Source organism: Cicer arietinum, chromosome 7, assembly GCF_000331145.2.
Source record: "Cicer arietinum cultivar CDC Frontier isolate Library 1 chromosome 7, Cicar.CDCFrontier_v2.0, whole genome shotgun sequence".
In the NCBI taxonomy this organism is placed as follows: Eukaryota; Viridiplantae; Streptophyta; class Magnoliopsida; order Fabales; family Fabaceae; genus Cicer; species Cicer arietinum.
The window spans coordinates 52,728,922-52,741,813 of record NC_021166.2 but is presented as its reverse complement, the minus strand read 5'-3'; the positions used below and the strand labels follow the sequence as shown (position 1 = coordinate 52,741,813).

General features: G+C 36.0%; 2 protein-coding genes across 4 annotated transcripts in view; one reads left to right on the top strand and one right to left on the bottom strand.

Moving 5' to 3' along the window:
- Positions 1–9,604, top strand: part of LOC101507344 (mediator of RNA polymerase II transcription subunit 12) — a 15,193-nt gene extending 5,589 nt beyond the window's left edge. For all 3 annotated transcript variants that reach the window (XM_073363792.1, XM_073363791.1, XM_004510727.3), the window contains 6 exons: positions 1,124–1,273; positions 1,364–1,711; positions 1,806–4,087; positions 4,886–7,501; positions 8,072–8,396; positions 8,644–9,604. In XM_073363792.1, the coding sequence (XP_073219893.1) occupies positions 1,124–1,273; positions 1,364–1,711; positions 1,806–4,087; positions 4,886–7,501; positions 8,072–8,396; positions 8,644–9,072 (6,150 nt within the window). In that variant the 3' untranslated portion in view covers positions 9,073–9,604. The remainder of the gene's footprint in view (positions 1–1,123; positions 1,274–1,363; positions 1,712–1,805; positions 4,088–4,885; positions 7,502–8,071; positions 8,397–8,643) is intronic.
- Positions 9,605–12,485: 2,881 nt separating this feature from the next.
- The window catches only part of LOC101507656 (protein KTI12 homolog), a 2,259-nt gene continuing 1,852 nt past the window's right edge, over positions 12,486–12,892 (bottom strand). The window contains exon 3 of the mRNA XM_073370926.1: positions 12,486–12,892. This exon is cut by the window's right edge and continues 17 nt beyond it. Coding sequence (XP_073227027.1) covers positions 12,723–12,892 — 170 coding nt within the window. The 3' untranslated portion in view covers positions 12,486–12,722.

The window sequence follows — 12,892 nt, the reverse complement described above, 5'->3', positions numbered from 1 at the left end:
GCCACCAACAGCCTCGAGCTCAGGCGCGTCTGTCCGCTTTCCGGCATAATGTTTTCAGATTTGTTTTAAGTTTTCCTTCCTAGTTTCAGATATGTTTTAAGTCTTTTTCTTTCGAACCACATGCATACAACTTGGCAATTTATCCTATACACTGGCCCCATCTTTGTCCCAGATGTACTGGCCTTGCCTTTCTCTCCTTGAAGCATGTCTCTCTCTCCTTGAAGTAAATTCAAGTTTAAGTATTTTGAGTCTCTGATATTATTGGTTTGAAGCTTCCAAATGCAGTTTTTTAGAAGGACGGACCTTGCTTTGTTCAACTGCTTGCCATGAATTTCTCTCATGCTGATGATCATTCCAGCTATCTGGCTAGCTGTATTTATAGCAATTCTCTCCAACTTCACCTGCATCCGTGAGTTGCCTTTCCACCTGTTTTTTTATTATTTTGCGGAGCAAAACATTGTTTTCTTGTAACAAGCTAAAACTTAGTAAGTTTTAGCTTGAGGGAGAGTGTCAGAATATTAAAAAATATCTTATAAGATCTTTTATATTATATTAGAGTATCTTGAGTTATTTTTTAGGATCAATTTATAATCACAGATATCTCTCATTATTATTATGATTTATTCCTGATTTAGGATTGAGTCTATGTTTCTCTATAAATATAGATTAGTATTGAGTCTTTTGTAATAAAGTCAGCATTAAACTATTATCAATAATATTCAAACCTTTATTATTTTCTCTCCTCCTTTTCTCTAAAATCCCACAACTTCAACATATTGTTTCTAGCATGTTTTTATTTTTGCCAAATTTAAAATGCGAAACCACAAGGTTCTGAATGGTTCTCTAAGCATTTCTATATGAATGGTTGTAGTCTTTAGCTGACTGGTCCAAGTTAGTGAATTTGGAAGGATCTGGAATGTGTTTATGTGCTGATTGGTGTACACGCTGTAGCTTTCATGAATTTAGGATTACTGATTTATTGGTTTCTAAAACTGATTCCTTAGGTTTTTTTTGTCAAGGCTGATATGTAGTTATTATATGTTGCTTGGTTGTTCTTAATGTCTAGAGATATCATGGATGCTAGTAATATCAACAAGTTAACCCAGTTATTTTTTAATCACAGGGCCTATCTCAACCGCACAAGCGGTTACGCACTTTGGCCGACCATGTTCCTCATGGTTATAAAAGGTCATCACTTTTGGCAGTTCTAATCAGAAATAATGTTCCATTGCTAAGGGCTACTTGGTTTGTAAAGGTTACTTACCTCAATCAAGTAAGGATGCTTCAGTGTTGGCTTATACCTATTATGCAGATTTACTTTTTAGTTTAATATCTGAAGTTAGATTATGGTTGAACTTTTCAGTTTCGACCTGGTTCTGCCGGCGTTTCTTCTGTGACTGCTGACAAAATTCAGTTGTCTCGGACAGAGATTTGGACCAAAGATGTTATCCATTACTTGCAAAGTCTTCTGGATGAGTTTTTCTCAAAAAATACTTCTCATTCTGCTCTTCATAATCGAGAGCGGTCACCACAAATGCCTTATGCTGGAACACTGATTCACAAAAGTGATCCATTTTTATCTTTTTCTGGTGGTGAAGAGTCATCCTTACATTTTAAATGGTGGTATATTGTTCGACTTTTGCAATGGCATCATGCCGAAGGACTGATTCTTCCTTCTCTTGTTCTTGATTGGGTTTTGAATCAACTACAGGTATCTATTTATCCTATGCATCATTTCTATTTAACTGGTTTTGAGCTGATTTCAACCTTCAGGTTATGATCTTACACATTTCTGTTTCTTTTAGGAAAAAGATCTACTTGAGGTTTGGCAGCTGTTATTGCCTATCGTATATGGCTTCTTAGAAATTGTCGTTCTATCTCAAACCTATGTACGCACTCTTGCTGGAATCGCTCTTCGTGTTATTCGTGATCCTGCTCCAGGTGGATCAGATCTAGTAGATAATTCCAGAAGGGCATATACAACGTATGCTCTTATTGAGATGCTCCAATATTTAATTCTTGCAGTGCCAGATACTTTTGTTGCTTTGGATTGCTTTCCTTTACCATCCTCCGTAGTCTTGCATACAATGAACGATGGCAATTTTGTATTAAAATCAACCGAAGCCGCAGGGAAGATAAAGAATAGTTCAGATGATTTTGGTCGCATCATTTCATGTATTCAGAAACGTGCAGAAGATCTTGCCAAGGCCGCAAGCCCAGGCCATCCAGGTCATTGTCTAGCTAAAGTCGCGAAAGCCTTGGATAATTCTCTTATGCTTGGTGACTTACACGAAGCTTACAAGTTTCTTTTTGAAGATTTTTGTGATGGAACTGTATCTGAAGGTTGGATTGCAAAAGTGAGCCCTTGTTTAAGGTTATCTCTGAAATGGTTTGGGACTGTAGATACATCTCTTATATATTCAGTGTTTTTCCTCTGCGAGTGGGCAACATGTGGTTTCCGGGATTTTTCTACTACCCTTCCTTGTGACATAAAGTTTTCAGGTAGGAAAGATCTTTCCCAAGTGCATATAGCAGTTAGACTTTTGAAGATGAAATTGAGGGATATGAAAACTTCACCGAGACAAACTAATGAAAGCATTCGCAGAGCTAGTTACATTGCAAAATATGGAAGTCAGAGGCATAATCGGAATTACGGGGCTAATGAATCCAAATTAAAATATAACCATACTTATGGCTCTTCTGTAATATCTGAAAGCCCAGGACCTCTCCATGATATTATAGTTTGTTGGATTGATCAGCATGTGGTGCATAAAGGGGAAGGTCTCAAGCGCCTACATTTATTCATAGTTGAATTGATACGTGCAGGCATCTTTTTCCCCTTGGCGTATGTACGTCAGTTGATAGTGAGTGGGATCATGGATACAGATGTGAATGTGGTTGACCTGGAGCGACAAAAAAGACACTATCACATCTTAAAGCAGCTGCCTGGGCATTTTATGCGTGACGCTTTGTCAGAATCTGGGATTGCTGACGGGCTGCAGCTCGTTGAGGCGTTGCAGATTTTCTTGACTGAACGCCGCCTCATACTTCGTGGTTCTCTGAGTGAGCGCCATGATGGTGCTGCCAGTGCCAAAAAATCTACTTTGAAGCGTAAACAATATCCAGGTTCTTCAAAGGATGGGACTTCTAAAAGTGCAAAGGATGGTGCTAGCATTGAAGAACTTAAAGAAGCCATCTCAGTACTGTTACAACTACCTAATAGTTTAACTAATCTAAACTCTACAGGAAGTGACGAATCTGAAGGCAGTATTAGAAGACCTACCTTGCCTCGTTATGGCAAGATTGATCCAGTGGTGGAGGCAACACCTGGGTGTGAAGAATGTAGAAGAGCGAAGAGACAAAAGTTAAGTGAGGAAAGAAGCTCGGTTGTTCCAGGCCGTTCTCAACTTATATCTGATGATTACGATACATGGTGGGTGAAGAAGGGGTTGAAACCGACAGAACCTGTCAAAGTTGATCAACCACAAAAGTCAACCAAGCAGGTTACTAAGACTCGTCAGAAGAATGTGCGTAAAATGAGTCTTGCTCAACTGGCAGCTTCTAGAATCGAGGGTAGCCAAGGGGCATCAACTAGTCATGTGTGTGATAATAAGGTAAGCTGCCCTCACCATAGAAATGCTATAGATGGAGATGCTTCAAGGTCCGGGGATAGCATACGAACAAGTAGGGATATTGTTTTCATTGGAAAAACGCTAAAGCGGCTTCGTTTTGTTGAGAAAAGGGTTGTAGCAGCTTGGCTTTTGACTGTTGTTAAGCAGGTGATTGAAGAGAATGAAAAGAATATTGGTAAAGTTGGGCAATTTGGCAGAGCTTATTCTATGGTGGATGATAGAAGCTCAATACGGTGGAAACTTGGCGAAGATGAGCTTTCTACTATACTTTATTTGATAGACATCTCTGATGATTTGGTATCAGCTGTAAGGTTTCTCCTCTGGCTAATGCCAAAGGTTCTCACAACCCCAAATTCTACAATTCATAGTGGGAGGAATGCTCTTATGGTACCAAGAAATGTGGAAAACCAAGTTTGTGATGTCGGAGAGGCTTTTCTGCTATCATCACTCAGAAGGTATGCCCTTTCTCTCATCCAACGTCCCCTTCTAATTCATACTTTGTTTACTTCTTTTTTAATCGCTTAGCACTTTTTAAATGTATGTTTTTTTATGAAGTACTCCCTTTGTCCCTTTTTAACTGTCGCTTTTGTAGAAAAAAAATTGTTTCTTTTTACTTGTCATTTTAAAATTTCAATGCAACTAACAGCAATTGTTTTGTCAATAATGCCCTTAACTATTTATTGCTGAGAGAAAAATTGGTGAAATGAGGTATTAAATGGTTAAAGGGTATTATATGAAAAAAGCAAATACTTCCATCAAAAGTAATATAATACGTTGGTTTTCTTAGCATGTGTAAATAACCTTATACTGTGAACTAAAAAGCATTGGAGGGAGTACCTGGTAAGTTGTTCCATCTGTGTGCTTTTTATGATCTTTTTTCCGGCTGTTATCTTAAATCAAGATGGTAACAATTATTAAAAATCTGAATTGCTCTCATCTACGCATAAATACCTAAACAAAATCCTACATTTACAGGTTAATAACAAGTGATAATTCTTATTTTTATAAAGTCAGTTACAAGTTTTAATGTGATTGTAGTGAGTTTTCTGATAATTAAGTGAGGTTTCCCATGGCTTTTTAAGGCGTACCTGCTACCCCCTTTCTAAACCTTTCTCATTTTTGTCATTTGAACAGTGATTTATGAGTTGTCTTTACCTCTTATTGTATATGCTTCTGTTGGACAATTTCATTATGGATTATTGGGTTACGAATTTTTTTATTAAAGCTTGTCTTCTGCATTCCATTTGGTGCAGGTATGAGAACATTCTTGTTGCAGCAGACCTTATTCCCGAAGCTTTGTCATCTGCAATGCGTCGTGCGGCCACTATTATTGCATCTAATGGAAGGGTGTCAAATTCAGGAGCCACAGCTTTTACTCGGTATTTATTGAAAAAATACAGTAATGTTGCTAGTGTCATTGAGTGGGAGAAAACTTTTAAGTCCACATGTGATGCAAGACTCTCCTCTGAAATTGAGTCTTTTAGGTCAGTGGATGGAGAGTTGGGGTTGCCCCTTGGAGTTCCTGCAGGAGTTGATGACCCTGATGATTTTTTCCGTCAGAAGATAAGTGGTAGCCGGTTACCATCCAGAGTAGGTGTAGGTATGAGAGACATAGTGCAGCGTAATGTTGAAGAGGCATTCCAATATCTCTTTGGAAAAGATAGAAAGCTCTTTGCTGCTGGTACACCCAAAGGTCTTGCTTTAGAAAAATGGGATAATGGATATCAAATTGCTCAACAAATAGTTATGGGATTGATGGAGTGCATAAGGCAGACTGGTGGTGCTGCTCAAGAAGGGGATCCCTCTTTGGTCGCTTCTGCGGTTTCTGCAATTGTTGGCAGCGTAGGTCCAACTTTAGCCAAAATGCCCGATTTTTCATCTGCCATCAATCATTCAAGTATAATGTCAGCAACAAGTTCATTGAACTATGCCAGATCCATTCTGCGGATGTACATAACATGTCTGTGCCTGCTTAAGGAAGCACTGGGGGAGCGCCAAAGCCGTGTATTTGATATTGCTCTTGCAACTGAAGCTTCTAATGTTTTTGCTGGTGTTTTTGCTCCTACGAAAGCATCTCGAGCTCAGTTTCAAATGTCTTCTGAAGTCCATGATACTAGTGGCATTTCAAATGACGTGGGAAACAACTCTATTAAAACTGTGGTCACAAAAACGACAAAAATTGCTGCTGCTGTTTCTGCGCTTGTTGTTGGTGCAGTTATATATGGTGTTACCAGCCTAGAAAGAATGGTTACCATTCTTAGGTTAAAGGAGGGGCTTGATGTAATACAATGTATTAGAACCACAAGATCCAATTCAAATGGAAACGCCCGTTCGGTTGGGGCTTTTAAGGCAGATAACTCAATTGAAGTTCACGTCCATTGGTTTAGATTGCTTGTTGGAAACTGCAGAACTCTCTGTGAAGGATTAGTGGTGGATCTCTTAGGTGAACCATCTATTGTAGCCCTTTCAAGGATGCAACGTATGCTTCCTCTAAGTCTGGTTTTTCCGCCTGCCTATTCAATATTTGCCTTTCTTAGATGGCGGCCGTTCATTCTGAATGCAAACGTTGCAGTTCGTGAAGACACAAATCAACTTTACCAGTCTTTAACAATGGCTGTAGCTGATGCTATAAAACATTTGCCTTTTCGAGATGTATGTTTCCGAGACTGTCAGGGTCTTTATGATCTTATGGCTGCAGATGGAAGTGATGCTGAATTTGCAGCCATGCTACAGTTGAATAGCTCCGATATGCATTTAAAGTCCATGGCTTTTGTTCCTCTCCGTTCTAGGCTTTTTCTGAATGCCATGATTGATTGTAAGATGCCACCACCTATTTTTACAAAGGATGATGTGAACCGTGTTTCTGGACCCGGTGAATCTAAAATTAAGTTTGCAAATGGTGATTCTAAGCTTCAGGATAAGCTTGTGCATGTTTTGGATACCTTGCAGCCTGCCAAATTTCACTGGCAGTGGGTTGCACTCAGACTGCTTTTAAACGAGCAAGCTCTTATTGAAAAACTGGAGACACATGACGTGTCTTTATCTGATGCCATACTGTTATCCTCGCCAAGTCCAGAGAAGGTTGCGGCTGCTTCTGAGAATGAGAGCAATTTCATTGAAATACTTCTCACTAGGTTACTGGTTAGACCCGATGCTGCACCTCTTTTTTCAGAGTTGGTTCATCTCTTTGGTAGGTCACTACAGGATTCAATGTTGTTGCAAGCTAAATGGTTTCTTGAAGGGCAAGATGTCCTCTTCGGTCGAAAGACCATTAGACAAAGGTTACATAACATTGCTGAGAGTAGAGGACTTTCTGTTAAGACTCAGTATTGGGAGCCGTGGGGTTGGTGTAGCCAGAGTGCCGATCCAGTGACTACCAAAGGAGATAAAAAGAAGTTTGACATCACATCACTCGAAGAAGGAGAAGTTGCTGTTGATGAGGGGATAGATCTGAAAAGGAGCCTAAAAGGGCTCTCTCAAGTATTTGACTCTGAAAGCTCAAGAATTAACCAGCAACATGTGACTGAGAAGGCTCTTATTGAGTTGCTTCTTCCGTGCATGGACCAAAGCTCTGAAGAATCCCGCAATACCTTTGCAAATTGTTTGATGAAACAGTTAAGTAATATTGAGCTACAGATAAGTGCTGTTACCGGTGGAAGTAAGCCGGTGGGAAGTAATCCTCCTGGAGTTGAAGGTCAGACAACTAAAGTAAATACCAGGAAAAGTTTGAGAGGTGGCAGCCCTGGATTAGCAAGGCGACCGACAGTTGTAACAGATTCTTCTCCACCATCTCCTGCAGCTCTACGTGTTTCAATGTCGCTGCGTTTGCAGTTACTGATGAGATTTTTTCCTATTCTTTGCGCCGACAGGTATGTGAAGAAGACTATATTGGTGTGTTCAAATATCTGCCTCTTTGCAATTGTTCCTACATTTGAGCTACTTTTTTCCTGAATGATTTGAGATTATCTTGTTGACTCATTAATAGAAGAAAGGTTACATAAACAATAACTACAACAAAATATTTTTTCACTAGGTGTAGTTGACTACAGATTTCAAATAACTTCATAACTTCTCACCATGTATTTTATGTTCAAAGATAGACCAATTAGATATAAATAGTTTTTAATGGTTTAAAATCAGAGATCATTGAAATGTGGTTTCTTTTAATTTTCAAAAACATAAGGTCCTCTATTATATGATGTATTATCAATGATAACAGATGCTGGTAGTGATAGTTTGTTTCTTGTATCAATTATGCAAATAGATTTGAGCATTGGATTTTGGGTGTTGAAAATCTATTAAGTCAATTAATTTAGAAGTGAAACTATGGTTATTTGTGCTATGAAAGCAATTTGTTTTAGTTTTATGTAAGTGCTTCAACTCTTGCATACTAGAGTATGGAGACAGTTCATCAGTTCTGTCTGCCTTCAATTTTGCAGGGAGCCATCTGTGCGGAACATGAGACATTTTTTGGCCCCCGTAATTCTTCGTCTCCTAGGTAGCCGGGTTGTGCACGAGGATGCAAATATTTTGACAAATGCCGTACATTCTAAGAAGGATTTAGAGTCATCTTCTGAAGCTGCTTCTGCTGCATTCGTAGACTTTTCTGCTGAAGGTCTATTTGATCGTTTGTTGTTAGTTTTACATGGGTTGTTAAGTAGTTATCCTCCTAGTTGGCTTAGGCTGAAACCTGTTTCAAAGTCTATCAATGAACCTATGAAGGAATCTTCTGGCTTTGACCGAGAATTATTGGAGAGTTTGCAGGTTTGATCTTTCACCCTGTGGATGTATTCAGCTTTTGGTTTAAGTTATTTATCCCTTGCTGATAACAAGACATTTTAGACTAACTTTACTTTTTATTTCGCCATTAAGAAAGAAAAAGATTAATTTTACTTTTGGAGATCAACACTAATCTAAGTTAGCATAAGAAACTTGTTAGAGCAAGTGAAAGAATCCAGCACTAATAGTCTATAGCCTTACTTGGCTAATGATCTATTTATTATTGATGCAGAATGACATGGACCGTATGCAAGTGCCTGATACTATTCGGTGGCGTATCCAAGCTGCAATGCCTGTACTTTTTCCCTCTATCCGGTGCTCTTTCTCCTGCCAGCCTCCACCGGTTTCAATTTCTGCTCTTGTTTCAGTTCCAGGCTTTAACTCTAGTAGTTCAGCTAACCCTCCTAGGAACCCGGTTCTATCAAGGGTTGCAGCTAATGCATCATCAGGGAAGTCAAAACAACAGGACAGTGAATTGGAAATAATTGATCCTTGGACCCTTTTAGAAGACGGCGCTGGTTCTTGCCCTTCTGCAAGTAATACTGCTAGCATAGGAGGTGGTGACCACGCTAATATTCGGGCTGCGAGCTGGCTTAAAGGAGCTGTAAGAGTGAGAAGGACAGACCTCACATATGTTGGTGCTGTGGATGATGATAGTTGATTAACAATATTTTTTTATTGGTTTTGGATTGGAATATGCAAACCCCTCAGCAGGTGCATTTTTATGCCATTTTGTGCTTGCCCTTTTTAAGTTAAAGGGAAGCTGAGGGGCACTATTTTGAAAAATGGGTGAAGGGATGTCCTCACAGCTCATCCAATGAGCCTGGTCTGGTTGACCCCTGACATGCTGATCACACTTTCTGGCACAGTTCAGAAAGGGTTTGTTGTATATATAGGGATGACTGTTTTAGTACCAGTTGATCATATGTCAAGTGGTATATGTAGCTGTGTCATGTTCATTTATGTCAAATGCATACTTGTGTGATGACTGTGTATGTATCTTTTAGAGACACAAGCACACACAAGGGCACTCAACCATTGTTTTCTTTTTATATACATTTAGATTATCAAAGTTATGTGCTTGATCTGGATGAGCATCAGAATCAATGAATTGTTGTAGCATTCAATTATTTCCTGGCAAGTCCAGTGGTGATAATGTCATTTCTGCCTGAGTTTTATCAGGAAAAGAATTATATACGCAGCTTATCGGTTAAGCAAAACAAGAATGTCTTTAATAACTTAGTTTAATTGCAGTTTTAGTCTCTATATTTTTATTGATTCACGAATTTGGTTTCTCTATTTTTAAAATCAACAATTTTGGTTTCTCTCTGATCTTTTATTTAAAAAATGATGACATGAGATGTTTTAAATAACGTGACATATGATACGATAACGTAGAATAACTAACATCTATGAAATTGAAATAAAATGTTAAAAAAAAAATTAAAAATTCAACTTTGAATTTTTTTGCATTTTAATCTAATTAACGACAAATAATTAATGTATGTAGATAGTTTTATATCATAAAATTATATGTTATATTATTAAAAATATGTTAAATTGTTATTTTTTAGTTTAAAAATGAGGTAGAGATAAAAAAAAAAAATTAAATACAGAAACTAATTCCGTGAACTCCTAATAATAATGATACTAAAATTACAATTAAGTCTAATAAGTTTTGTTAACTATCCGAGGCTCGTTTGTTAAAAAAGATGAGTATTTTAATTTTTTCTCATAATTTTTTTAAATGAGATTTTTAAAACTTAAATTAGAAATTTACTAAAATACTCTATCATAAAAATTAATATAAGTATTCCATTTTTTTGTCGAAACTTATTTTTGGATGATCAAATTTCAAAAAATATTTAAAATAAAAAGTTAACTTATAAAAATCATCTTTGAGAGGTATTTTGTTTTTCTTTTTAAAAAATGAGTTTTACTATGTAAATTTTTTTAATAATAAATATATAAATTATTGAATTTAAAATTATTTTTTTAATATGTAACAAATGAGTCAAATAGTTTTTACTTTTTTTTTTGAGAAGTCATGGTGAAAAATCATTAATTGAGTTGAATTTGAAGTCCTCAAATTTAACAAACTGACATCAATCATGTTTCTATTCCAGAATTACAAAAAATTGGACAATAAACTTTACATCTACTGTATGATTTATAAATACGAAAAAATGGTTCACCATAAAAGTTGTCAACTTTTGCCGATTATAAAGATATATTTTGTATCAATCTGAGTAGTGTCTAATATTGACTACCATCATCATAAGTGGACTTTGTTGAACAATTAACTTGTATACAAATCAAATCGAATCAAAACAAACTACAGTACTGTAAATTGCAATTTGAGGTGATTCCATTACACCAAACGAAACCATAAATTAATTAAAAAAAATTGAGTTTATGTAATGTATAAAAGAGGTTATTTTATTTATTAAACTGCCTTTAACAATAATCGAGAATGGAACTTTTAATTAATTTATTTTAGTTAATGATCTTAATTCTATACAAGTACTCCCTCAATTAGATAAGATAAGTAGTTAGTTTAATAATATTTTCTTTTTATAATTCATTAATCAGTTATAAGTTGATTTTGATAAGGAATGTAAGTGGTTATCCATCTTATATATAATTCTTCAGTTGTAATCTTTTGTTTAATTAATGAATGAGATTATTTAAAAACTTTTTATTTTACTCTTTTTGTAATAATCTTCATGTTAAAATGAATGTCGCTTAATATTTTTCATACATTTTAAAAGATATAATAATTAAGAAAGAGAATAGTCATTTTATCAAAATATTCATATGAATTATTGGTTGATTTTCTACTATCATAAATGTAAAGTAGAATTATTATTTTAAAAATAATATATATATATATATAGTAATAATTGAATGATAGGACAGTGACATTTATTTTAAAATAAATTTTTTTTGTTAAAGTGATAGTCATTTTAAAAAGAGAGAGTAACACTGATACTTCCATGATTACAGTGTAATAGTAGGTTGGATTAGACCGACTGAACTAAGCCATACCAAACTAAGTTAGGTTAGACTGATTAAACCAAATCACACCAAACAAAAATGAATGTGATTTAACTAAACCAAACAAAACCTTACTACACAAAACCAAACAAAACCGAACCATATTAAACTGAATATAACAAAATTAGATTAAAATTAACTAGACATATCAAAACCAAAAGTAGGTTGAACTAAATTGAACCTGATGGAACCAAACCAAACTAAATCAAATAATACCAAAAATGTTCCAACATAATGCGTTTTAAATTTAGTTTTCTATGTTTTATTGTTGAGGGGTCAATCGCCGCGGTAGAATTTTTAATCCATTTCCTAATTCAACCTATCCCACTGCGTTTTTTCATTATATAATATAAATGTTTTTTAAACACAAAAATTGATATCTGACACCCTTTTTTGTTCAAGGTTTTTGATTTTATATTAATTCTTTATCTTTTTTCAGAAGAACACACTAAAAGTGTACAGGGCCAAAATTGTATGCAAATATAGTACTGATTATATAATAAGGACTACCAAATAGGAGATTATTTTCCCTCACGAGCCAGAAACAAATTTCAATCCCCCAAATATTTAGTCATCATGGACACCCAAAGCTTATATAGATCAATTTCCCAAGCAAACTTATGTTTTGGTCCCTTGTCTTTTGAACTCCCAAGCCCCCTTTGCTTCCTGACTTTGTGATATGGTTAGAACAACCTCTCTAGAGAAGACATGCCTTGATTAGAACAACCTCTCTAGTGAAACCTTCTAACACTCTTGTCAACTGAGTTACAAACATATCGAGGAAACTGGCTCACTTGCATGTTTTAACAAGGAATGACATTAACCAGTGTCACCCTGCCTAGTTAGTTGAGAAACCTACCCTTCTATGCCACAATAAAACTATACTTCTGTCATCACTCTTAAGCCCCCATATATATTGATCAGGATTCAGGATCAAGCTCAAACAAGTAAATAGATTGAATGATCATACATACAAAACTAGACATTAGTAGCTAAATAACTTAAAGATCATGCATATCAATCAAATCAACCCATCTTTCTCAAGGACAAACCCCAATACTTAAGTAAGTGAAGACATGTTCTGATATGAGAGGAACTAAGTGTAATTATCATCTTTACATCACAAGCTTGGATAGGGGAAAAGACAATAAATTCATAGTACAATGAATACTAGAGAGGAAAAAAACAGTTTATTCAACAACAATGCTGTAAGTATTTAAACACAGTTATAAGATTACTACTACATATTTTTCTTCATGAAGTTCCAAGTTCCCTGTTCAAATAATCAATAAACATTCTTTTAGCACTATCTGCATCGGAAGGAGGAGGCCTCCCACTCAAACTAGTTTGCCCTGTCAATTTAATGAACGTGCGTCGCAACCTACGAAGCTCCGGCAACCCAACCGATCTCGAAAGATTGATTG